This window comes from Sorex fumeus, unplaced genomic scaffold, assembly GCF_029834395.1.
Source record: "Sorex fumeus unplaced genomic scaffold, SorFum_2.1 ptg000094l, whole genome shotgun sequence".
Taxonomy (NCBI): Eukaryota; Metazoa; Chordata; class Mammalia; order Eulipotyphla; family Soricidae; genus Sorex; species Sorex fumeus.
Genome location: NW_026606151.1, coordinates 2165178 through 2190976, shown reverse-complemented (window position 1 = coordinate 2190976; position 25799 = coordinate 2165178). Strand labels below are relative to the sequence as shown.

At 60.1% G+C, this 25799-nt stretch overlaps 1 protein-coding gene across 1 annotated transcript in view; it reads right to left on the bottom strand.

Moving 5' to 3' along the window:
- Window positions 1-3756: 3756 nt before the first annotated feature.
- Window positions 3757-25799, bottom strand: part of SCUBE3 (signal peptide, CUB domain and EGF like domain containing 3) — a 37740-nt gene continuing 15697 nt past the window's right edge. The window contains exons 2-22 of the mRNA XM_056132636.1: window positions 24657-24779; window positions 22830-22955; window positions 19177-19311; window positions 17768-17893; window positions 17439-17555; window positions 13984-14100; window positions 12078-12200; window positions 11686-11802; window positions 11217-11342; window positions 10789-10905; window positions 10585-10689; window positions 10287-10403; window positions 9896-10057; window positions 9601-9816; window positions 9142-9303; window positions 8789-8956; window positions 8078-8239; window positions 7527-7724; window positions 5822-5974; window positions 5608-5687; window positions 3757-3982 (exon numbers count right to left, since the gene is read on the bottom strand). Of these exons, the coding sequence (XP_055988611.1) occupies window positions 3833-3982; window positions 5608-5687; window positions 5822-5974; window positions 7527-7724; window positions 8078-8239; window positions 8789-8956; window positions 9142-9303; window positions 9601-9816; window positions 9896-10057; window positions 10287-10403; window positions 10585-10689; window positions 10789-10905; window positions 11217-11342; window positions 11686-11802; window positions 12078-12200; window positions 13984-14100; window positions 17439-17555; window positions 17768-17893; window positions 19177-19311; window positions 22830-22955; window positions 24657-24779 (2900 nt within the window). The 3' untranslated portion in view covers window positions 3757-3832. The remainder of the gene's footprint in view (window positions 3983-5607; window positions 5688-5821; window positions 5975-7526; window positions 7725-8077; window positions 8240-8788; window positions 8957-9141; window positions 9304-9600; window positions 9817-9895; window positions 10058-10286; window positions 10404-10584; window positions 10690-10788; window positions 10906-11216; window positions 11343-11685; window positions 11803-12077; window positions 12201-13983; window positions 14101-17438; window positions 17556-17767; window positions 17894-19176; window positions 19312-22829; window positions 22956-24656; window positions 24780-25799) is intronic.

The following is a 25799-nucleotide window of genomic DNA, read 5'->3' as shown; positions in this document are numbered from 1 at the left end:
TTTAAAGATCTCCTTGTTGGCTTCCGTTTTTCTCCTATGGGAGTAAGCAGGAAGCCAAGTAGGTCCTCATTCTTTTCTGCTTACGGTCCATGAAACTTTTCTCCCTAGTTCGAGCCTGTGAAATCAAGGTGAGAAGCAGCAAATAACAGAGTTTGAATGCTGGAGGCCACTTTCAGGCAGACCGTGATGACTTCCTCGTGAATCCACTCCAGAATTGCCAAGAGTATGGAAAACACATTTCTGATAGGGGAAAAAAAAATATTCCCTAGTACCAAAGATTGGGACTAGATCACTAATCTTTCAGAAAAAAAAAAAATCCAAATGCCTGAGTCTCCACCATCTCAAATCACCGATTTCTGAGACAATGGGAGGAGCATCGGCCTTGGGGGTCTGCAGGCATGGGGTGGGGAAGCTCAAGTTCAGGATCTGGCTAGTTTCCTCTGACTCTGAGAGTCTCAGATGTCGGGGTCAGGCCTGGAATAAGAACAGGGCGAGAGAGGCAGAGAGAAGAAGGGCTGCCACGTTGCGGAGGAGGTAAGTGCCTTTCTGGTAGGCGTTGCTTGGACCCCGAGTGCTGGCGGACCCCCTCAGAGCATTGGACTCAGATCATAGCTGGTTTTAGACTAAGACAAATGAGGCGTCATGGGGCCCCACAAGCATCGCGCCCTGCAGAGGTCTCTGGGCACCCACTCACACCATCTCCCACATCCCTGCATTGGTGAGAACCCCTTTCTCTGTCTCACCTCCAGCGGCCTCGAGAGTCCCTGAGTGTCGACCCCTCCTTCAGTCCACTGGATCCCTGATTGGGTGCCCAGGGCCAGCGTCCCCCCGAGATGCAGCAGCAGCAGCAGTGCCTGGTTCCTACTCCCAACCCAGATGCAGTTCAACTTGGTGGACATTGGGCAGATCTTTGTCTACTTATCCAGATTCGCCCTGGACCAGGGATGTGGTTCAGTGTTGAGCCTGCTACATGCCCTGGGTCCACACACACACACACACACGCACACACACACACACTTGTTCTGACATCAGAAGCCTAGTGGTCTATACTTTCCGTATTGTGAAGATAATTCTCAGGTCCCAGAAACCATGGAATAATTATTATAGGAAATGCGGCTACATGTCTATGTGGGCTGCAAGTGGGCCAAAGTGGAGCCCCCACCCCTCTCTGGCATTAACTGGGCAGTATTCTGCCTAGCTTCCCAAGAGAGATATGAAATGGTCCAGAGAGAAGCATCAGTCACCCTCCCTCACCTCTGATAGGGAATTTGGATGGATAGAGTTAGTCAAGATCATCTTTAGAGGAAGCGAGAACAATGCAAATTAGTATTAAAAAACCATTTCCTCACCTGAAAAGCAGCCCTTTTGTTTCTCTGGGGGGCGGAGGGGAAGAGAGAGAGAGAGAGAGAGAGAGAGAGAGAGAGAGAGAGAGAGAGAGAGAGAGAGAGATTCTTTTGACCATGTAAGCAAAGGCAGTTAGATACCCACCACCAAGGCTCTTGGTGGTGGCCAGTGGGTTTCGTGGGAGCTATCGGTGACACTGGCTGGGCTGGTGAGTGCTGACTGGTGGAAAGGATGTCAGGCTCTTTAGAGCCAAGTCAGCTGGGGAGGGGGCCGGCAGGAGAGGAGACCAGTGAGCTGGGGTAGAAAGCCACCCTAGGAATCCACGGAGAGCCTTTGGCTTACTAGGACTACAGCTTTGGAGAACACTAGCAGGGAAAACGGAAACTACATTTTGTGGGCATCAGTCCAACAGAGGGTGGAGAGTAGTCGCAGGACCTGGGCTCGGGCATGGACCGGAGTCTTCCTCCCTTTGAGAAACAACGGCTGAGGAAGCGAGGCTGGCTGTCAAGGCCTGGCGAGCTGGTGAGGTCACACGGCTCGGGCTTGTCCCTGCTCTGTTCTTGGCTCCCGCAGCCTTGTCCCTGGCCTTGAGGCCCTAAGTCAGCCCGTCACCATCATCTTGATCTTCCTCCATCTACACCGCTGGAGAAAACAGGACGAGGGCGGGGAAGAGATGGGGGGATCTCTCCCCGTTTAAGGCGAAGAATCACTGACCAATTCCACTGGCCTCTGCAATGACGAGGTCCATGTGGCAGCCGCGGGGAGGCTGAGTCCCCAAGACCAATGTCCCATGCATCCGGTGCCTCTGCGCTGCAGCCTGGGGCCACCCCCGGGGCGGGCTCTCTGGGTCTGGAGGGGCATTGCTGGGGGTGGAGGTGGGGGTGGGCGCCGGTGTCAGAGCAGGAGACCCACCCCAAACCCACCCTCCTCTCGTGGGCAGCTCGACCTGGGATCGCTCTGAGAGGGAAAGGAAACAGAAGCCAAGCCGGAATCAGAAAACAAAACCCCTCCCTCTAGACAACACAGACAGACTCCAAATTGATTGCACTTATCAGCTGTGGACGGTGGGCAGCGGTCCACAGTCCGGGCCCGAGGTAGGTGGCTCCGGGCTGGCTGCAGCGTGGGGTCCTCTTTGGTGGCGCCCACAAGCCATCTGGGGCGATGAGGGGAAGGCGACTCTTGCGGGGGTGGGGAGGCCCAGGCACGTGTCCACTCAGCAGCCTCATTTCCTGAAGGACAGCATGTGGCCAGGGCAGGAGTGTTCCCCCAGGGTGAACCACAGGGGCTGGCTGGGCCAGGGACAGGCAGGAGACTTGACCCGCGTTCGAGGCGCGCTTCCGGCTGGTGTGTGGCGCAGGCCGTCCCAGGATACGTCTCTGTCTTTTCTTTCCTTTTCCCTCTTCCCGCGATACTTGAAGACCTGGTTTCTGTCCGACAGAGCTCCCATCTTGGGCATCCCCGCCGTGGGTTTCACCACCTCTCTCACCGCCAGCTGCTCTTCCTCATCCCTCTAGTCCAGGGGTGTGGCCTTGTCAGCCCCCATAGGCAGCCCCCCTCACCCCAGTCGAGACCTGCAGGGCAGGAGAGGAGCTGGACAGGAGAGACAAAGCTGGCCGCAGGGGGCAGTCCAGGGCTTCCATGTGGGCCGGCAGGAAGCCTGGGGTCAGAGGCCTCTCTGGCCCTGCAGTGGGCAGAGGCACCCCACGGGGTCCCTCACTGCACCGTTGGGCCCCCGATTCACAAGGCACGGCACTTGAATGTCCCTCGTCCTCTCCCGGTTCCCCACTGGACTCCCTGCCTCTGTGGGCCTCTAGCACCTTCCAGGCTGACGGGGCCTGGGTCGGGAGCTGGCCAAGTGGGCAGTGGGGTGGGGAGAGGCAGGGGACAGAGCCAGCGCTGAGGGGTTTTCTGGGGAAACTGGTAGTGAAACACGAGGATCGGGGAGAGAGACAGACAGACAGAGACACACACACACACAGAGAGAGAAAGAGAGAGAGAGAGAGAGAGAGAGAGAAGACAGACAGAGACACAGAGAAAGAGAGACAGAGACAGAGACACAGAGAGACACAGAGACACAGAGAGACACAAGAGAGACAGAGACACAGAGAGACAGAGACACAGAGAGAGACATACAGACAGAGAGACACACAAGAAAGACAGAGACATACAGAAAGAAAGAGAACCAGGCAGACAGAGACAGAGAGAGACACAAGAGAGACAGAGACACACACAGAGAGACAGACAGGAGAGACAGAGACAGACAAAGACACAGAGAGACAACAGAGACACACACAGAGAAAAGAGACAGACAGATAAGAGAGAGACAGAGAGAGAGAGAGAGAGACAGAGAAGGAGAAGGGGCTAAGAAGCCGGGGACCGGGTCTACGAGTGACGGATGAGCGGCCTCCTTGTCTGAGGGGGCGGCCACTGGCTCTGGGGGCAAAGGCGTGTGGGGCCTTCAGAACCCGGGTCTCAGGCTGGGGGGCCACTATTTGTAGGGCCTCAGGAAGCTAGAAACTTTGGACCGGAGCAGTTTGATGAAGGACTTGGGCAGCATCTCCTTGTGCTTCTCCGTGTACTTGAAGTAGTTCTGGGGGTGGGCCAGCACCTCGAAGAACGCCTTGATGAGCTTCTTGTCCTGCAGGGGATGGGGGCCGGGCAGGGTCAGGCAGCAGGAGAGAGGGACCCAGGGACCCCCTCTGCATCTGAAGCAGGGTCCAGCCCCTGGCCCTGCCCCCTCAGCCTGAGCACTCCACAGTGCCAGCACCAGCTTGAGCGAGCACCGGGGCTCCGTCAGACTCCTGGAACAGTGCTCTTTCCTAGCAGCAGATTTTTAAAATGAAGATGTGGGACCCCTAGTCTCTCTTCCTTACTTTAATCAGGATGGAGGTACTACTGTATATTTTTATTTCCAGAGCCCATTTCAAATAAGGGCTCAGATTTCTTTTTATTATTATTATTATTTTTTTGCTTTTTTGGGTCACACCCGGTGATGCAAAGGGGTTACTCCTGGCTCATGCATTCCAGAATTACTCCTGGTGGTGCTCGGGGGACCATATGGGATGCTGGGAATCGAACCCGGGTCGGCCACATACAAGCAAATGCCCTCCCTGCTGTACTATCACTCCAGCCCCAGGGCTCAGAGTTTTAAAGCTAGGTTCAGAGAGCACTAGAAATGGCTCAAAAGACTGAGTGTTTGCTGTGCATTCAGGAGGATTGGGATCGATCCCTGGCACTACTTGGTCCTCTGAGCACTGAGCCTGGAACAACCTCCAGCACCACCTAATGTGGCCACAAAACCAATACACACACACACACACACACACACACACACACACACACAATGTTGAAAGGTCATTGGTGTAATTCTTTTTTGAGGGGGTGGATTTGGGCCACATTCAGCTGTGCTCAGAGCTTACTCCAGGCTCTGTGTGCAGAGATCACTCCTGGAAGTTTCCAAAGGGACCATACAAGGTGTCAGGAATAGAAGTGGGGTTGGCCACATGCAAGGCAAGTGACTTAACCCCTGTACAATCTTTCTGGCCCTTGAAATTAAATTCTTTGTAGTTTGTAAGTTCTAAATTTTTATCATCATGTTTCATTTTTATATCAATATATGAGCTATTGAAAATGCTGGTAATTTTGGTTACTTTTTTTTTTGGCATCACACCCAGCGATGCTCAGGGGTTACTCCTGACTCTGCACCCAGGAATTACTCCTGGCAGTGCTCGGAGGACCATATGGGATGCTGGGAATCGAACCTGGGTCGGCCGCATGCAAAGCAAACACTCTATCCACTGTGCTATCACTCTAGCCCCTAGGACTAGTTTCTTAACTAAGACTACCTAAACCTCAGGCCCAAGTGTCTGTTGTTTAACATTCCTTCCAGAGAGCTCCATTTGGCACCGGCTGGTCTGTGAGAGGAGCGAGGGAAGGTTGGCACTTATGCCCAAGTGTCTTTTTGACATTTCCTCCTCTCTGGGCAGAGGGGTGAGGGGGATGCTTCTGGAAGACGGTGGGGGGCAGGCAGGGGAACCCCTGCAGTCAGATGGGCCTGGGCACAAACCCCAGCTTTGCCACTGGGAGAGTCTTGTCCTTCTCTGGGCCTCGGTTTCCTCATCTGTTGAGTGGGAGCCAACAAGCCCTACCTCAGACAGGGCCAGGAGCATGAGCTGAGAATGCCCATGTGTGCCCAGGTGCACGACCAGCACCACGTCACTGCTCCTTCATGCTACCGTGCCCCTGAGGCTACCGCTCACTCACCTTTAAGATCTCCTGGTGATTTTCCGAGGCATAGAGCCGGCCGTCTCTCACGATGTCCTCCACCAGCTGCTCGTAGTCCTCTGTGTGGCCCCCCAGGGAAGGCACTTAGGGGGATGGCGCTGTGCCTGCAGCCCCTGTTCCCTCCCCAGGCCCCCCAGAGCGCCCTGGCTCATCCCCCACCAACCCAGTTCCAAGTGCCCCACGCCCTGCTCACCATCATAGGTCACGTAGGGGATCTGGAAGCCGCGGGCACTGTTGGCTTCGCTTGTTTTAAAATTGATCCAGAGCTTCCGGGAGCGTGCGGTGAAGGCGATCGGGCGTTCGTAGGTCTGGCAGGTCTCGTAGGTGGTGATGGAAGATGGGGAGGCTGGGAGGGAAAGCGGGGGGCTGAGTCACCCCAGAGGGCCTCCCCTACAACAGCACATGTACCCACCCCGATCTGGCAGTGCACACATCACCCCCCACCGCGGCCCTCAATTCCCCTCTGATGTTCTCGTATTCACAGTGGGTAAGAGATGTGACATTAGGGACCAGACTGGCCAAAGGGCTCCGTGGGACAGGATGCAGATGACGCACTGGAGTTGCCGGCCCACGGCTGCTGGTTCCCCCCCTTCCGCTGCTCCCACAGAGCAGCATTCCTGGCTGGCTGTGTCCTTTCACGGGTTTCTCTCCTCCCGGGACACATGTACCTACTCACTCTCACCTGGGCACTCACTCACGCATACACGCACACTTGCATGCATTCTTATACACACATGCCATGAACTCACACTCACGTCCCATGCACAATTCACATTCACACTTGTACTCATGTGCATCCATGCTCACAAGCACACTCGTGCTCTCCCATATACACTCGCACTCACATGCGCACACACACTTGCACGCATGTTTGTACTCGCATGCAGATGTTTGCACGCATGCGTGCTTGAAATCATGTGCTCACACGCACCCTCGTGCTCTCCCGTATACACTCACACTCACACGCACACATGCTTGTACGCATGTTTGTACTCGCATGCAGATGTTTGCATGCATGTGCGCTTGTACTCATGTGCTCATATGCACACTTGTGTGAGATCTCCCATATGTACTCACTCACATGCACACACACACTTGCACGCATGCTTGCACTCACACGCACAGATGCTTGCATGTGTGCGCGCTTGTACTTATGTGCAAAAGTGTTCACACGCACACTCATGCTCTCCTGTGCACACTCACGTGCACCCATACTTGTATATATGTTCGCCCTCACATGCAGATGTTTGCACGCACATGCTTGTAGTCATGTGCATTCATGCTCACACGCACACTCGTGTGCTCCCGTACACACTCGCACTCACATGCACACACACTTGCATGCATGCTCGCACTCGCATGCACAGATGTTTGCACGCACACGCGCTTGTACTCACGTGCATACGTGATCACATGCACACTCATGCTCCCCCGTATACACTCACATGCACACATACTTGTACGTACGCTCGCATTCACATGGAGATGTTTGCATGCACATGCTTATACTCATATGCAAACATGCTCACACACACTCATGTGCTCTTGTATACACTCACATGAACACACACTTGCACGCATGTTTGCACTCGCATGCACAGATGTTTGCTCGTGTGTGCTTATACTCATGTCCACGCACTCTCACAAACAGATGCACACTCACACACGCATGCTTGTAACTCATTTGCACTCCCATGCAACATGCTTCCAAACGCGCCCTCTCGTTCACACATGCACTCGCACTCTCCTGCACAGGCATATGCTTGCACTCACCGTACATGCTCGTAACTCAGGTTCACGTGCTCACATCCACACACACAGTCACACTAACAGCCCCCATTCCTCCTGTCCTACAGCCGTTCCCCCTCCACCCCCAGCCCAGCCCTGCAGCCACCCACAGTTCTTCCTCATGACCAGGACGTCCCCGCACTCATCCTCGGAGGGCAGGAAGATCTCGGGTACCACGATCAGGATCTTGCGCTTGGGCGGGGGGTTGATGTTCCAGACGCACTCCACGCCCGCCGGGTAGTTGCCTGGGTAGTTGGGGGACTCGATATAGCCGGTGAACTCACCCAGCTCCCCGCCACACTGGCGATCTGTAGCCAAGCCCCGGGGGACAGAGCAAGAGAGAGAGAGAGAAAGAGGGAGGGAGAGAGAGAGAGAAAGAGAGAGAAGGGAAGTCAGCAGGGGCAGCGGGAAAGGGTCAGAGGTAAGAGTTCTGGGGTGGGCGTTGGCCACGTGGGCGTTGCCCCCTCACTCCAGGGAGCAGCAGCTGATGGGCCAGCCTCACACCTGCTCTGAGATCTCCTGTGCTGGGGAGAGCTGGAGGGCCTCCCCCCTTCCCACTCCCCCAGCCCTGCTCCCAGGGGCTCCACCCCTCCTCTGCTTCCTCTGTTCTGCCCCTTCTGGGCTCCCCCAGCCGCTGCCCACAGCCTGGCCCACCACCTACTCTTGCACTGGGCCACGCTGGTGGAGCCGTCGAAGTCGGTGCTGGTGTTGCCGGGACAGCGGGTGCAGAAGTTCTGGCGGAAGTCAGGCTGGTAGGAGCCCATGGCGCAGCGGATGCAGCGGTGGCTGCTGGTGTTGTAGTAGTGCCCGGGGGAGCACTGGACTGCGGGGGGGTGGGCAGGGGGAGAGGCAGGGGCTCAGAATGGCCAGCAGCCCAGGAAAAGGCAGATTTTTTGTCTGTTTTTTGTTTTGCCTTTTGGGTCACACCCAGCAATGCTCAGGGGTTCTCCTGGCTTTTCACTCAGGAATTACTCCTGGTGGTGCTTGGGGAACCATATGGGATGCCGGGGATTGAACCCGGGTTGGCCGCATGCAAGGCAAAAACCCTACCCGCTGTGCTATCACTCTGGCCTCGGAAAAGGCAGATTTGCGGGACAGGATGTGCTGGGCTTTGAGCCTGGTAAACCTGGACAGAAACTCCTGGGCTGGACTGGGAACGTGCAGAGGGGTGGGCCCGGGCTGGGTGGTGGGGGCAGGGCAGAGGTGGAAGGGGCGTGTCCCGGGCCGCTGAGCCCTTCCTAGCTTGGGGAGGATGGCAGGGTCCCCAGAGGCTGGGAAGAACTGCAGAGAGTGATGATGGCAGGGGCCCCAGATGCCCATGCTGGGGAGAACCACAGGGAGTGTGTGTGTGTGTGTGCGGGGGGTCACTCACCTTTGGCATCACAATCCTGGAAGGAGACAGCCCCCTCGTGCTTGGTGGTAAGGCCGCCCCCACACGGGAAGCAGAGGGTGCGGCCCGGCTCAGGCTGGTAGGAGCCACGGGGACACAGCTGGCAGGGCTTGAAGCCATCGGCTGAGTGGGAGCCCGGGGCGCATTGACCTGCAACAAGCCAGGGCCCGGCTCTGACGGGACACTCAGCCCCCGGGGAGTGGGGGGAGCACCCGGCTGGGGGTGGGGAACACAGGCTTGGCCGGGCATGGATGGGAGCCTGGGCCTGCCCTGGCGGTGGAGGGGGGACCCCGTGCCCACCCGAGCCCACTCTGCATGGTTTGTTCCCCGGGCACCTGCACACGTGGTGACGTTGGTGGCTCCCAGAGGCCCGTGGGCATCACTCCCGGGGCAAAGGTCGCAGGACAGCTGCCCTTCCCTCTCCTGGAAGGTGCCCGCCGGGCATGGCGCGCATTGCTCCGTCTGGCCGTGGTAAAACGTTCCCTGCGGGCAGCTGACTGAGGGAGAGTGGGCCGTGCTAGCCCCCCACCCCTGCTGCCCGCCACCCAGGCCTGGGGCTCCCCTGCCCGCTCCTCCGAATCTGTGGGTACTCTGCCAGGGAGGATGGGGAGGGCCTGGAGGCCTCTATTGTGTCCTGGAGGTCAGCCGGGACCAGGGACGGGAGGATGATGGGCTGGGAGGGTGCTGGCTGCCTCATGATTTGCGGGGTGCAACTGAAGTCATGGGGTGACCTGCGGGGGCTGGACCCGCCCCACTGCCCCCCTGCCCCCCTGGGACCCAGCTGGCGCCCTTACCACACTTGACCCCAGCGCGGTGCTGTCCAGGCCGGCAGGCCTCCAGCAGCTCGGGGCGCTCGCCGGCGGCCAGACCGGGCTTGTGGGCCAGCTCGTAGTCCAGGCCGGCCAGGCGCAGCAGGAAGCGGTCCTGGTTGATGGACTTGCGCAGCATCTTCAGGGACCCCCGCAGCCGCCGTTCCACCCGCTGCCGCAGGCAGCCCAGCCCGCAGCCGGCTGCAGCCAGGGTAGGCGGAGTCAGAGGGAGCCTGGCCCCGCCCCCCGGCCCGCCCCTCCCGGGGGAGCCAAGGCCCACCTGTGGTCTCCTCCGCGCGGACCTCGGCCTCCAGCTCCAGGGTGAGCCTCGTGACCTCCTTGCCCGCCGGGGTCCGGGCCCGCCGGCCCTTGCCCTTGCGCGTGGAGTCACACTTGAGATGGATGAAGGTCACCTGGCAGTCGGAGCACGGCGCGGCGGCACCTGGGGCGGGGGACCTGGTCACCCCAGGGTTCCCCCCTACCTGACCGTCCCACCTTAACTCCCAGTCCAGGATGCGAAGGGCCTGGAGGACCATCCTGGGGGCCCCCCCAGGGGGCCCGACTGTCTACAGTGCCTCCCGGACTGCAGAGGGGCTTAGAGACCCGGTGGGGGGGATTCTGGAGCCCCGGGGGAGGGTGTGTGGGGTCCTGGGGGGGAGTCCCCTGCAGACCTGGGCCCGGGCTCCGGCCGGCCTCGTCCACTTTGCCTTTGTTGCGCAGGTGCAGGCGGCACTTGGCGTCCCTGACCCTGAAGGAGGCGCGCTGCTTGACGGCGAGCACTGCGGCCTCTAGAGGGAAGGCAGGGGCTCAGCACGGCGGGGGCTGGGGGGAGGGCACCCTGAGCTGGGGGCAGTGTGTGGAGAAGCTGGGCAGGATGCCCGGGGCTGGGAAGTCGAGGCAGGAGGGAGCCAGGCAGAGAGTTTTGAGGCAGAAAGGAAGGGGGTGGGCGGGGGTGAATTCCTTGCTCACCCTGGCACTGGCCGGCCTGCGTGCTGTTCCCGGCGTGGCCTGCTCGGGCTGCAGCGGCCCTGGGACTGGGGGTCCCGCAGCTCACGGTGAAGCCGTTCTCAGACTCTGAGAGAAGGGGGCTGTCAGCCCTGACACCCCACGGTGGGGGAGAAACCCAGGGTGGTCTTCACCTGCCTCCACCCACACGCCCCATCCCCCAGGTACCTGGCAGAAAGCGGGCCCGGGAGGGGCAGGTGAGGGCACAGGTGTCCTTCTTGCCCGTGCGGCTGCAGCTGAGCAGGGCTCTCAAGGCGGCAGAGCTGCCCTGACACTTCACCGGCTCTAGGCAGGGGGACAGAGGCCTGAGGGGGGTGGGGGGCGCTTCCCTGGCCCCCCCTCCCTCCACTGGCCGGCTTGGAGCAAGCGCACTGGCCACGCAGAGCCGTGATTGTGCGGGGAGGCCGAGGCAGGGATTCTTCACGGAAAAAAACTCTGGGCCGTGAGCTCCACGGGTTGCTTCGCTCAGCCCCCACCTCCCGGCCCGCACCCCTACCCCAGACCGCTGCGCGGGGGTGGGGGGGTGGGGGGGGAGGCCCTGGCACGCCCACCCGGAGCAGCAGTGCCCGCCGCGGCCGGCAGGGGGCGCCGCGCACCTGTGCAATCCTTGCCGTTCCAGTGCAGCCGGCCCTGGCCCGCGGGGCAGGTACACTGGTAGCTGCCCGGGGTGTTGATGCAGCCGAAGCGGCAGCCTCCGCGGTTGATGCTGCACTCGTCCACATCTGGGGAAGAGCCGGCGGGAGGCGCGGGGGACGCGGTGGGGGGAGGGCGGGTTAGTGGAGGGGCCGTGGGCAGCAGCAGTGTGCAACCTCTGGTCACACCAGAGATTCCTAAACTGATTTCGCCTTGGGGCCCCTTCCCAGAAAGTAAAAAAGATTCAGTTGTTCCCCCGGACACCGACTTTAAGGGAACAAACGGAAGCATCCCTCTTAAGGGCACCCGCCAGTTCCCGTCATCATCCTAGTCCCCCTCCACCCACGCCAGGGCAGTTGCCCCCTGGAGGGGGGGGCTAGGTTACTTTCAGGGGGCCCAAAAGGACTCCAGCTCTGCTCAAGCCCGCCTCACCCCCGCAGTGGGTGACGCCGTAGAGCAGGTAGCCGTGGTGGCACAGGCACTGGAAGCTGCCCGGCGTGTTGACGCACACGTGGTCGCAGGTCCGGTCGAAGGAGCACTCGTCAATGTCTGCGGGGACAGGGGGGCGGGGGGGAGCGCTGAAGTTGGGGTACCCCGCTAGCTCTGCCCCTCAGGTGTTCTGGGGGGGGTCGTCCTCCGCTGTGGCTGCCCCCACGGTGGGTGGGCATGAGCCTGGGTCCCCCGTTTCACGGGAAGCCAAGCGCCCCCGCGGAGAGCTGGACTGCCCCGGAGGGGCCAGTGCGCCAGGTCAGCGGGGGCTGCTGGACTCCGGCCGGGTCTCCCTGGGGGACCCTCCATGGATCCCACCGCGGCCCCCCACGCACCCTGGCAGCTGCGCTCGTTGATGAGCAGCTTGTAGCCCTTCCGGCAGCTGCACTCGAAGCTGCCCACCGTGTTCCGGCAGATGTGGTCGCAGCCCCCGTTGTTCAGGCGACACTCATCGATATCTGGGAAGCAGGAAACAAGGGAGCGTGAGGGGCGCTGGCGGTGGTGGGGGGAGGGGGCGCGCACCGGGACATGCCCTGGGCCCTCCTTTCTCACAATTTCTCCCCTGCTTGAAGACCTGCCACATCACTGTGCCCCTCCTAGTCCCGGGACACGCAGAGGCCTGTCACCTCGAGGGTCTTCTCCAAAGCTGGTGGGTGGGGTGCCCTGGAGAGGCGGGACTCAGAGGGACCCAACCCCCCTCCCAAGCTGAAAGGGAGCTGTCGGTGGGGGTGATGGGGGAGCGCCGCAGGTCTGGAGAGACTCAGCTTGGGCCTCAGGGTGGGGGTGGGGCGAGGGACGGCTGAAGCTTCCTTCCCCAGGGGACTCACCCCGGACTGGGACTCAGTGGCCAGCACTGGGAGCCCAGTCTACCTGCCACCAGACCCTCCGGGCAAGAAACCCCTCAACTCCACAGACCTGTGCCCCCACCAGCCCCCCCCCCCCCCCCCCCCCCCCCCCCTCCCGCCCCTCTGCCAGCCAGAAGACACAGCATGGAGGTTGGAGTGATAGCACAGCGGGTAGGGCGTTTGCCTTGCACGCAGCCAACCCTGGTTCGATTCCCAGCATCCCATATGGTCCCCCAAGCACCGCCTGGAGTGTTTCCTGAGTGCATGAGCCAGGAGTAATCCCTGAGCATCGCCAGTGTGGCCCAAAAAGAAAAAAAAAAGACACAGCAGGGGCCTGTCCTGACCAGCTCCAGTTCTGGGAGGGGCGTTCAGTGCTCCCTGTATGCCCCCCCCCACATGGTCAGGCCCAAGGCAAGGACCTAGAATGCGGCTCAATGCTGAGAGCCGTGTGGGAAGTGACACCCTGGCAGCGAGCCCAGAATGTGCCCGCACGCCACCTCGGCACCCACAGAAGCCCTGCAGGGTGCTGGGGAGCACGCCCCTGTCTTCTTCCTGCTGTCTGGGGGGGGGCACACTTGGCAGTGCTCAGGGGGTTGCTTCGCTTGTGGGGGGCGGGGCATATGGTGGCGGGAACTGGGTCTGGCCACAGGCACGCAGGCGTCTTAACCCGATGCAGACTCTCATGCCAATCTTTCCCCCTCCCTCCCCCTTCCTTCCCTCCTTTTCAGCCACACCTGCCAGTGCTCAGGGCTGACCCCTGGCTCTGCACTCCCAAACCCCTCCTGGCGGTGCTTGGAGATCAGGCGGGATGCCAGGGATGAAACCCGGTGAGCCGTGTGCAAGGCAAGCGCCCTACCCGCTGTGCTCTCCCTCGGCCTGAATCTCCCTTTGCTGAGGGCCTGGGCCCACCCAGCAGCGCTGAGGGGCAACTTCCCGCCCAGTGCTGGGGCTGGGGTTCCGGGCTCTGTGGGGGAGGGAACCCGCCTCCTGTGTGCATGGCACATGTCCCCACACCGGGCAGCTCTTTCCAGCCTGTCCCATTGCGCTGGTGACGGGGGGGGGGGGGGGGGGGGGGAACGATGGGGAGCTGAGCCCTAAGCCAAGGACGCAGCTACCCCCAGCCTAGTGTGTCCAGGGAAGGTCCAGGCCACGAAACACACCGGTGACCTGGCCCCAGGCACACACACAGGGTTCCCTGGGGTGCAGATGTCAAGAGTGGGTTCATGAGGGGTTCAGGGACCCGCAGAGCCTGCGAGAAGCTAAGGACAGTGGCCAGAGGGAGGACAGAGCTGGAAGGTGGGTGGGGCTGCTGGGAGGGGGCGGAAAGGCGGAAATTTTCCTGGTTCTGGGGGTGCAGGGGGGTCCCCAGTCCCACCCCCAGGTCACTGCCTTTTACCTTTGCAGGTCTTCCTGTCGGGCTGCAGCATGAAGCCCACGGGGCAGCTGCAGTGCACACCCGTGGCCGCGTCGTGGCACTTACTGTCGCAGCCGCCGTTGTTCACGGCGCAGGTCTCTGTGGGCGAGGGAGGGGCGCAGGGTGATGGGTCAGGAGCATCAAGCTCAGGCTCCCGGCCGGCCGGCGCCCCCTCTCCCCAGCCATGTGCAGCCATGCAGCCCCTTCCCTGCCCCTTCCTTGATTGGAACAAGGTGGACGGCGGTGGCGGCCCGCGGCAGGTACAAGCCAGGCTGTCAGGCAGGAATGCGGAGGGGGCTGGGAAGGGCTCCCTCCTTCCAAGCTGTCTCTGTGACCCCTCAGAATGCAGAGGAGAGGGGGGGAGGGGGGCGGTGAGCTACCCTGTCTGCCTTTGCACCCTGCCTCTGAACGCAGAGGGGTGGGGGTTGTCACGTTGTTCCTCCCCTGGCTGTGTGTCCTGGGGTGACCATGAGGGCCAGGCAGGAGGCACAGAAAGATCCGGAGAGGGGAAGGCGGTGGGTGAGGGTCCCTTTGCTGGGGCCTCAGGAGGGGAGTGGCAAGGAGGGGTCCCCGCACATGTTCTGAGAGCAAGGCACTCAAGGGGGGCTAAGGAGTGAGGTGAGCACAGGGTCAGCTCAAAGGGCACCCCAGCACACCTGGTTCCCCCTAAGCACCGCCAGAGTGGCTCTTCCTATCACCAGCTCCACCGCCAACTCATCAGTCGAGTTAACAACTGTGACCCAGGGTCCGAGGGGGTTCGAGAGCCTCCTCTGAGGTCCTCCCATTGAGACAGCCCCCTGAGGTCCCCTCAGGACAGAAAGAAGCAGGGGTCTCAGAGCCAGCCAGTGCTGTCTTCTTCCTGCAGCCTACAGGCACCCCAGCAAGGCCAGGCCACCCAGGGCCCCTGCACCGCGTTCTCTGCCCCGGCCTCTGATGCTGGGGGGGTGGTGCCTGAGCCCAGCCACCCTCACGGCCCAAGACTGTTGAACCTAAGAAGATAACCCAGAGCTAGAGCGATAGCACAGCGGGTAGGGCGTTTGCCTTGCACGCGGCCGACCCGGGTTTGATTCCCAGCATCCCATATGGTCCCCCCGAGCATCGCCAGGAGTAATTCCTGAGTGCATGAGCCAGGAGTAACCCCTGTGCATTGCCGGGTGTGACCCAAAAAGAAAAGCAATAAAAGATAAACCTTTGCCCCTGGCATCGTGCAGAGGGGACAGGGACCCCCACATCAATTCTATACAAGGGAGCATCTGGGATGGGACTAGGAGGGCACCTGGCTGAACTGGTCACTGGGCAAAGCTGCCACCTTGCAAGCTCTGGTGCCCAGCATCAGGGTGGCACCCGGTGCTGCTCGGTGTTCTGCGCCCACTCTCTGCCTCACAGGAACCCTCCCGGGGCATCTGAACTCGGGGGCCCCTGGACTGGCAGCGTGGGGCGGGGTGGCAAGGGTGGGCGGGGGTGCAGTGGGGGCTCCACATTGAGACCACCTGCTCTTGGGGGGGTCCAGAGGCAGGGGTGAGGAGGCGCGAGAGGCAGGAGGAGGGCAGGCAGGCGGGCAGCGGGGTGCAGGCGCAAAGCAGGACGGGCCTACAGGAGACCTCTCAGGGCCTCAGTTGCTTCTCCCGGCGGCCCAGCCCCAAGCTGCGGGTGCGAGGAGCGGTGCGGGCGGCTGGGGCCCAGCGGGCATGCGGTTAGTGGAGCCCCGGGTTAGGCCTTCCCCTCAGCCAGGGAGAGCAAGCGGGTGCAGACATATTTACCATTAGAAACGGTCTGGGGGGGCGTGTGCTGTTCTAGCCGCCTTCCCCCTGTTTGATCGCAAAACAGCTGTTTAGACGCTGGGCCGGACCCACCCCCGCCCTCCTCTGCCCTGCACCCCTAAGCAAGTCAGGGGAGGCTTCGCAGCCCCGGGTTCCCAGGGGTGGGGTGGGGCTCCGCCAATGACTGATGGGGGGGACCCCTCCTCAACCCAGGCCCACACAGCACATCTGTGGCCAAACGGGGGCTCAACCCCCCAGCTGGTGAGAGGCCCCAGGTCCCAAATCCACAAGAGCACTCACTGTTTTGGCCAGACTCTGCTGTGCCCCTCTGCCCTCTGCAGAGTCCTGAGGCCCCCGACAATGAAATGTCCCCCCCCCCCACCAGGACTGGGGAGAACAACCAAGGTCCAGGGCAAGAGGAAACGGGGCAGAGGGAGAGACGTGGGCAGAGGGGCGTGGCAGAGCCTGTCCCGGCCACGTCCACCCTGATGGGCCTTGGGTCTCGCAGACCCCCAGCTAAGCTGGGTGGGGGGGTTCCCCAGGGCAGCCCCTCTTGGGGTGCTCTGGATAGAAAGAGGCTAGGTAAGCCCAGCGTGCACCCAGCTTCTCTAGGGGCAGGGGGCGTGTCCAGGGGCCGGTGGGAGGAAGGAATTCAGCTCCGGGGGAGAAATGATGAAATGCATCCCCCCGACCCACCCCGGGACCATGGGGTCTCAGAGAAGTGCTCTAGAGGGAAACGGGGAGTAGGGGGGTTTCCACCCCAGAGCAAGCTCTGCAGGCAGCCCCTGGGAGATCCCCTCCCAACTTCCTGTTCTTGGGTCTGAGGTCTGGGGGCGCCCTGCAGAGTGGGGGGGGGGGTGTTCTGCATGTGGAGGGAGGCTGATTCTCATGCCCGTGGTATCGTGCTCCCATCTGTCCCCAATGCAGTGATGCAGTGTCACCCACAAGTGAACGCGGCCATCATACCCACAGAGCAAGCTCACTTCCTGCCTTGCCCCCAGAAAAGGGGACCCCCTTGCACCCTGGTCTTTCTTAGCGTGCTGGGAGCACAGGGTAACTGGCTCTCCTAGGAGCTTGGGAACTGGGGTTGGGGAGTGAAAGGCAGGAACAAAGGGGCTGACCGGCTGTTTCAGTAAGGCTGTCCAGAGACGGGCGCTGTGCCCGGGACACGGGGCGGGGGCTCAAGGTATGCACCATGCCCGGGACACGAGATGGGGTATCCTGTGTCTAACAGCCTCAGGCTGGAGTCAGCGGGGCAGGGACAGGGCTACAGGGGGGGCTGAAAGGGAGCACTGTGGGAATGTAGACAGAGAAGGAAGTGGGGGGCTCAGGGAGGGGACACCCAGGAAGAAAACAAGCCCTGAAAAGAGAAAAAGGACCTTCGGCATCAGGAGGCCTGGTGGACAGTGTGGGCTGGGCAGCCTGGGCTCCAGGCGTCACCTACCCTCCCCATCCTGGTCTCCTCCCACTTCTCCAGGGAAGCCCCCCATACACACACACCTCAGCCACGCCTATCCTTGGGGGAGGAAGAGGAGGAGGAGAGGGGTGCTCCAAGTGGAGGCGGGTGCGGGGCTCTCAGACATGGTCCTCTCTAGCCCTGGCATCGTGTCTGGGTCTTGTCCCCTCGCTGGCCCCCCCATCCCCCCCGCCTGTCCCCAGGCCACCTGCCTCACCCACCAATGCATGTCTTGCCGTCCGCATGCAGCACAAACTTGACGTGGCAGCCGCACCGAGGTCCCTGCTCTGTGTCATCACACGTGTGCTGGCAGCCGCCGTTTCCGTAGTTACATGTCACTGGATGGAGAGCAGAGGACAAGGACACATCAGGCCCCTGAAGCCGGCTCAGTTGGTGGCTTAAAGCATTTTCCCGGTCAGCACCAGGCAAACCCAAGGCCTGCCAGCGCCTGGTCTGGGGTCCCGGAGAGGGCGCAAACATGGCTCTCTTTCCCGGCTGCCACCGACACACGCCACCCCACCGTCCCCGACCGCCCCGAGGAACATCTCACATTTACAGTCCCGCTGGTTCTTGGTGAGCTCGAAGCCTGGGCGGCACTCACAGGCGATGCCCCCTTTGGGGGTCTCCCTGCAGATGTGAGCACAGCCGTGGTTCTTGTTCATACAATTCATTCCTTCTAAAAGCGAAAAAGGGGGTACGTGACTGCACTGTGTTTTGGGAGCCCCGAGGAAGAGGAGCTGGGCAGAGGAAATAAGGGGGGGTTGGCTGAGGAGAGCACCCCGCACTCCTCCTCACGGCTCCTGCCCCACCCCCAGAGTGGGTGCTCCTAGGGAAACCACTCCCGGGCATTAATCCCTGACCCCCAGAAAACCAGCCCCATCTCCTCTCCTCTAGCCAGTCCTCCGGGGGTTTCTCACACCGGCCATCACTGTGTTAGATATCCCACAGATTTAGGAAGCAACCAGAAAAATGTAAGACTTCATCTCTTCCCTCAAAGAGCTTAGTCAGAGGGGCTGGAGTGATAGCACACGGGTAGGGCATGTGCCTTGCACGTGGCCGACCCAGGTTTGATTCCCAGCAACCCGTATGGTCCCCTGAGCACTGCCAGGAGTAATTCCTGAGTGCAGAGCCAGGAGTGACCCAAAAAGAAAAAAAAAAAAAGAAAAAAAAGAGCTTAGTCAAACTGGGTAAGGGAAATAACAAATCTGGAATATGTTAGGGGAGTCACTGGTACAGATAAATTAATTTTATTATGTGTGTGTGGGGGGGGAAGGTTGTGGGGTAACACCTGGTACTGCTCAGGACTTACTCCTCGCGTTGTGCTCAGGGATCACGCCTGGCAGTGCTCAGGGGACAATACGTGGTGCCAGGAATAGAACTGGAGTCTGCTGCATGCAGGACTAGTAAAGACTAGTAAAGACTCCTGTACTATCTCTCCGGGGACCAATAAATGCACTTTTTTTGGGGGGGGGGTGCCACGCCCAGCAATGCTAAGGAATCCTGGAAGTGCTCAGGGGGTCCCTCCGGGATGCTAGGATCGAACCCAGGTTGGCCACAAGCAGGGCAAATGCCCTACGGGCTTTACAACAGCCCTAAGATAAACACAATTTTAATCGATATTTATGAAGTTCTCACTGTGTGCAAAGCAGTCAGTAGGTGAGGTGCGTGAGGTGCCTGGAAGGATGACACATGACACATGACTTTCTGTCCTGGAGCTGTCACAGACTCATGGAACCAGACAACCCTTCCTCACCTCCCTTATGCCCTCCCCCCCCCCCCCCGCCCCTTCCCCGGTCCCTATCCCCGTCCCATTCAAGGAATGGGGTATCACTGGTCCTGGACGCAGCGCACCCCATTGTGCCCTCCACCCCGTAGCCCCCAGCTTCACCTGTGTGCCAGCGTAGAGCACCCCAGCAGCTGGGCTGGGGCAAAGGACGGGGTCGCGCAGGGCAGACTGACCTTCCGGCCGCTGGATGCAGGTGTGCTGGTTGTCGCTGAGGAAGAAACCTTCCCGGCAGTGGCACTCGTAGCTGCCCATCATGTTGACACAGCTCTGCTGACAGCCCCCGTTGCCCTCCGCGCACTCGTCCACGTCTGGGCCAGAGAGGGGGTGCCTGAGGGCGGGCCCTGGACCAAACGGCAGGGGCGGGGCCAGGCCGGAGCCCCGCCCGGCCCCTCCCACAGAACCACACAGAACCCGCCCACAGAGCCTGGCCCCGCCCCCGCACTACACCCGGCCCCTCCCACAGCGCCCCGCCCCACCCCCGCCCCGCCCCGCCAGGAGACCTGGCCCTTCTGCCTTCATCATCAGCTCAGGGGCCACTGCCCCTGCCAGCCAGTCTTAGTGGCAGAGCTGGCGAGATAAGCAAGCAGGGAGGGGGCATCTGAACGTGGTTCCCCTCGGTGACGACTTGCACCCCCAATGAACAGGTCTGAGGGCAGAGATATGAAAAGGGGTGGGCAGAGAGATAGTGGAACGTGGTCACCGGCTGGCTAGGCGTGTGGACCCACCCAGAGCCACAAAAGATCCCTGGAGCTCTGCCAGGGCTCAGTCCTGAGCACACAGCCGGGGATAGTGAAGGGAAGAAAGAGAAAAAGAAAGAGAAAAGACGGAGAGAAAGGGGAGGGAAGAAAGAGAAGGGGGTCGGAGGAGGGAGGGAGAGAGGGAGGAAAGAGAAAGAAAAAAAGAGAAACTGGTCATTTTTGGGGGGTAGGTATAAACATGTTTATTAAATGAAACATACCCATTAAAGACAAGGGAAACTTGTCTATAAGTGAAGTTAGACATTCAACTGGTCAGCCTGTATTCTGACTGCACCAAACCAGGAGCGAGGGATGGAGGAGAGAGGGATGGGGAAGGGGTGGTGAGGAGGTCAGGAACAGGGGTGTGGGCTGTGGTGGGCAGCCAGGGCAGGTGGGGAGGGCAGCCGCACCCCCTGTGGGGCGCGGGATCCCTTCTACTCCGGAGCCAAGGGCCCCTCCCCTCCCCCTCCCCCTCCCCACTTCACGCCTGGGCTTGCTGCCACTCTCCCCAGCCTTTCTCCTATTTTGGTTTAACAAAACAAAGTCTGGTAGCTTGGCGGGGAGGGGGGAGGGATGGGGGAGCGCTGCCAGGCTGAATCAACACCCCGAATCACCAGCCGAATCACCAGCCGGGTCCCCAGGGCCAAGCTCTTCCAGGGACTCCCGCGGACCTCAGCCTGCTCTCGATGCATGGAGGAGACGGGTCCCCAGCTGGGCCTCAGGAACCTGCCCGTCCTCTCCCTCTGAAGTCCATCCTTGACCTGCTGGCTAAGGGGGAGGCCCAGACCCACTGGCTCCTGCCCCAAGAGGCCCTGTCGGGAAGCAAATTCTTCCCCCCAGTTCTGGGGCTGGGACTGAGGTCCAGGGCCTGGATCTCCTTCTCAAGTTCCCTTAAAAGTCAAACATAGAGACCTTCAACCTGAGCCCTCCAGCGGGGTTTAGGCTGATCCCTTCCACCCCGAATGGGTGACTCTCCTCTAAGCAGTTCGGGGGGCACTGGCCTTTGATGAGCACTGGGGGCAACCAAGGCGCACTGAGCCTCTGTGTATGTAGGTACCACCACCCTGGGGGCCAGCATCTCAAGAAGCCCATGTGGGGTATGAGCTGTGCTCTGTGGGAGAGGTGGCCAGGACTAGGGGAGCCGCAGGAATGAGGGTTCTGAGCCTGTGCTGGGAGTGGAACTCGATAACCCTGTTCCAGAGATAGAATGTGACTCCCTTCCCGCCCTTGGTCTTTGGGTCACACCTGGTAGTGTTCAGGGATGACTCCTGGCTCTCTACTCAGGGATCACTCCTGGTGGGCTCTGGGGACCATATGGGATGTTGGGAATTGAACCTTGGTCAACTGCGTGCAAGGCAAGCACTGGCCCACTTACCCACTGTACTATTGCTCTGGCCCCAGAATAGGACTTTTTCCTTTTTCCTTTTGGAGGCCTCGGGCACAGCTTAGAGCACCCAGGGTGAATCGACATCCCAAATCACCAGCCTGGGATCCCAGGGCCAAGCTTGTCCTGAGGTTCCCTCTTGTGGGACTGCACCCCACACAGCCACTGCCCTCCACGCACCTCAGCCTCGCTCCAGGCATTCCTCAGGCCGGCTGGCTGTAAGGACCTGGCTGGTCAGACTATTCAGTCAGTGCTTCTCGGGCCTGCTGATTCTGGGGCTCCCAGAGCCACACTCAGCAGTACTCGGAGAAACCAGAAGGTGCTAGTGCTCCAGCCCTTGCAGCCACTCTCCGGCCCTATGGCTGGGTTTGGAGGCAGCTCTGTAGTTGGGAGACTCTCGAGGCTAAGGGAACTTCAGGAAATCCATCCTCAAGTTGAAGGCACTGCTTTGCCTACTTTGTTGGTTTTTGTTTGGGGGCCACACCCGGCTACGTTCAGGGATTACTCCTGGCTCAGCGCTCAGAAGTTACTCGGGAGACTATACATGGCACCAAACCCAGGTCGGCCACATGCAAGGCAAGCGCCCTACCCGCTGTGCTCTCTCTCTGGCCCCAACGTTGTCAACTTTTCAGTGTATCCTGTTTCTCTTCCTTTCCTGCTCTTCTATTCGTCCACCTTATCTTTGGGCCCCCAAAAGAACGTGGGGGAGGACTCCAGGGTCCCATTCTCAAATCCTTTTCAGATGTGGGCTTTGGTTGTTCTTTTCCTTTTTTTGTTTTCTTTTTGGGTCACATCCGGCGATGCTCAGGGGTTACTCCTGGCTCTGCACTCAGGAATTACTCCTGGTGGTGCTTAGGGGACCATATGGGATGCCGGGGATCGAACCCGGGTCGGTCACATGCAAGGCAAATGCCCTCCCCGCTGTACTATCACTCCGGCCTCCAGATGTGGGCTTTGGGCTTTCTCCTCGGGAAAGATCCCAATGTAAGGCCCAGAGTATTGCTCTGTGGCAGTGATCAGAATTGGGCTGAGTTTCTCAGAGGCTCTTTTCACCGTGCTCCTGCTCCAGGGCAGACCGGAGGGGATGGGGCAACAGAAGGAAAAGTCGGGAGGAAGGCAGCCTTCCGCGGCCCCCAGGCAGACATCCTGTCATTGACCTCCCACCATCCACACTGGCGCCCGCCGCATGCAGGGTTGCACAGGGCTCTTGGCACCCAGGGATGGCAGGTCCCCGTGTCCACTGAGGAAGCTGGGCTTCCCAGGGTTGGACATGTCTGCTGACAACCACAGAGCCAGGCTGGGAGAAGCCACACCCACTTCCTGCCATCTCTCCAGCCTGAGCCTCAACTGTGGGTCCCTCTCCCGGCTCTGGTCCTGCTCTGACGGGTTTGACCCAGGGCTGGATTATTTCCTCCTCAGCGCCCGACTCCAGGGGGACACTGGACACTGCTCTTGTTTTGTTTTGTGCCTCCCAAGTGGTACCCAGGAGGCCCGGTGGGGCGAGGGGGGACCAGCAGTGCTTCTTGGCCAACCTGAGGATGAGACACTGAGCCTGGTGGTACTGGGGGCCTCCAAGGGCTGCAGCAGCTCATGCTCAGGCAACCGAGTGGTGCCGGGAGTCGAACCCGGGCTGGGCGCATGCTAGGCATGTCCAGAGTATGGGAACTGCAGAACCACCCCACCCCCACCCCGCCACCTTGCTCACCCAGACAGTTGTGTCCGTCATGTGCCAGGTGGAAGCCATCATAGCAGGTACATCGGTAATTGCCAGGGATGTTGACACAGTCGTGTACGCAGCCTGCGTTGTCCTCTCGCTCACACTCATCCACATCTGCAGGCAGAGGGGGGCTGAGCTGGGGCACCCACCTGCGGCCCCCCTCCCCCCCATCTGCCCCAGAGTTCTCCTCTTTTTTTTTCTCTTTTGGGTCACACCTGGTTATGCACAGGGGTTATTCCTGGATCTGCACTCAGGAATTAACTCTTGGCATTGCTCAGGGGACCACATGGGATGCTGGGAATTGAACCCAGGTCGGCCTCGTGCAAGGCAAATGCCCTACCCACTGTGCTATCTCTCCTGGCCCATGCCCCGGATGTTCTTAAAACATCAATGGGTGCAGAAAGTGTACAGTGGGGAAGGCGCTGGCTTTGCACGCAGCCCACCCGGGTTCAATCCTCGGCACCCTATATGGTCCCCTGAGCCCCACCAGGAGTGATTCCTGAATGCGGAGCCAGGAATAAGCCCTGAGCAGGGCCGGGTGTGGCCCCAAACCAAATAAAAATAATAAAAGGAATCTATGAATCCTTTTGTCTATTGTTGGATTCTTTCCATTTATTTTATAACCATATATAATGCTTCAAAGAACATCTTGGCTCCCATTCTGCTTTGACTCTTTGCGGCTCCTTTGAGTCGGTCTCTCATATTCCTGAGTCAGAGGGCATGAAATAATTCTCTCCTCACCTCCTACTCAGGGGTCACTTCTGGGGATGCTTGCAGGACCTTCTATCGTGCCAGGGACGGAACCCGGCTTGGCTGCATGCAAGGCAAATGCCTTAAGCCCCGGGATTTCTCTTTGGCCTCTCTAAAACTTATTTTCTTATTTTCTGTGGGCTCCCACAGGTGGTGGTACACAGAGGCCACACCTGGCAGTGTTTAGGAGGCCATACGCAGTGCCAGTTACTCGAACCGCTGCCAGCAGCCGCAAGACAAGTGTCAACCCCTGCATCATCTCTCTGGCCTCACCCAAATAACTTTCAAGAACCTCGGTCGGCAGGACAAAAACCACTTTCCAGTTTGTCAGGTCACCAGGAATGAGTTAGTGTATCTTGGCTGCTGAAATCTTAGCAACCCAGAAGGCTGCACATTTCAAAGAGCATCTCACTTTGATCTGTGTCACTTAATTATTTGGGGAAAACCATAAAGAGAAAAAGGGGGGAGGCAGAGAGATCAGGGTCAAGGTCCCTATCTGCATGTGATCAACTCAGGATGGATCCCCAGTACCGGATGTCTATGGTCTCCTGAGCTTGGCCGGAAGCGACCCCTGAGCACAGAGCCAGGAGTCAGTCCTGAGCACTGCAGTTGGACTCCCTACAGGTGGAGCTCCCCTGGCTCCCCCAAAGAGGGGGATATGTGATTATTTTCCACATAACCCCCTGAGGTAACCTGCTTTAATTCCTTTTTTTTTTTTTTTTTTGCTTTTTTGGTCACACCTGGCGATGCACAGGGGTACCTCCTCCTCCTGGCTTTGCACTCAGGAATTACTCCTGACGGTTCTCGGGGACCCTATGGGATGCTGGGAATCGAATCTGGGTTGGCCGCGTGCAAGGCAAACGCCCTACCCACTCTGCTATCGCTCCAGCCCCACCTGCTTGAATTCCTGATGGGCAAGATGTGAGGGTATCAGGAGGCAGATTCCCAAAGTGAGGGGACTTCAGTCGCATTCGGATGCCCCCACAGTGCTAGTCTGGACTCGGCCGGACAGTCTGTGGTCTCTGCAGCACCGCCCCCCCCCACCCCCACTACGCCACACCTCACCTTTGCAGTGTTTGCCGTCTCCCGTGTACCCAGACTTGCACATGCACTTGTAGGAACGCGGCGTGTTCTGACAGATGGCATCGATGTGACAGCTGTCCGTCCCCTCCACACACTCGTCCACATCTGGCGGGGTGGGGATGGAGGGGGAGCAGAGGAGGCCTGTGACACCCTTCCTGGGTACCTCTGGAAGGGTGGCTTGAAAGTGGTTCCCCAGGGTCCCGAAGCCCCTTAAACACACACACACACACACACACACACACACACACAGAGTGAGACGTCCAGCGGCGGGCAGCGGGCGGGCTACGTCCCACTCAGTGGCCATCCCGTCACTCAGGAATCCAGAAAGATCCCGTCCTGCTCTCAGATATCCTTAATTGGGTCTGACAGCTAAAGTCCCATCCTCCCAAACGTCCCCCTGGGCTTTAATAACACACAAACCCTGGGATGGGGGCACACAGCGGAAGCTGATGAGAAATATTCCTCCAGGGGGGAGCCAGGACCCTACGTGGTGACCCTCCTCCTCCTCCTCCTCCTCCTCCTCCTCCTTCTCCTCCTCCTCCTCCTCCTCCTCCAGGGGGGAGCCAGGACCCTACGTGGTGACCCTCCTCCTCCTCCTCCTCCTCCTCCTCCTCTTCCTCCTCCTCGAAGGCTTAGAGGGAAGGGGAGGGGAGGGGACAGACCCTCTGGGCGGGTGGCAGGGCCCAGCGGACACTGGTAATTAGAGAGGAAGAGAGGGAGCCGAGAAGGGGCGTCCTCCATCAGCCCGCACCAGGCCAGGCCTGCTCCCACTTGCCCTCCGTGGCGCCAGGGAGCTTTAGGGAGGCAGCTCCGTCCTGGGAGAGCGTCCTTGGCCACAGTGCTGTCAACAGCAGTGGCGGCGGCCCGCGGAGCTGGCAGGGGCTGGAGCCTGCAGTCCCGCGTCTGTCTCTGCTAAGCAGGGTACTCGAGGCCACTCGGTCTCCTGCTCCCCCGCCCCAGAGGGGCTTCTTATCCCCAGGGCTGCCGCTGTCCCTGGCACCCCTCCCCTCCTCTCTTCCTGCACCTGGAGTTGTTGCAGGAGGTGTTTCTCGAAGAGCTGGGTGAGGGAAGGGCCACCCAAGATCTAGCAACAAAAGGTGGCTCCTTTTTCGGGTCAAATCCGGC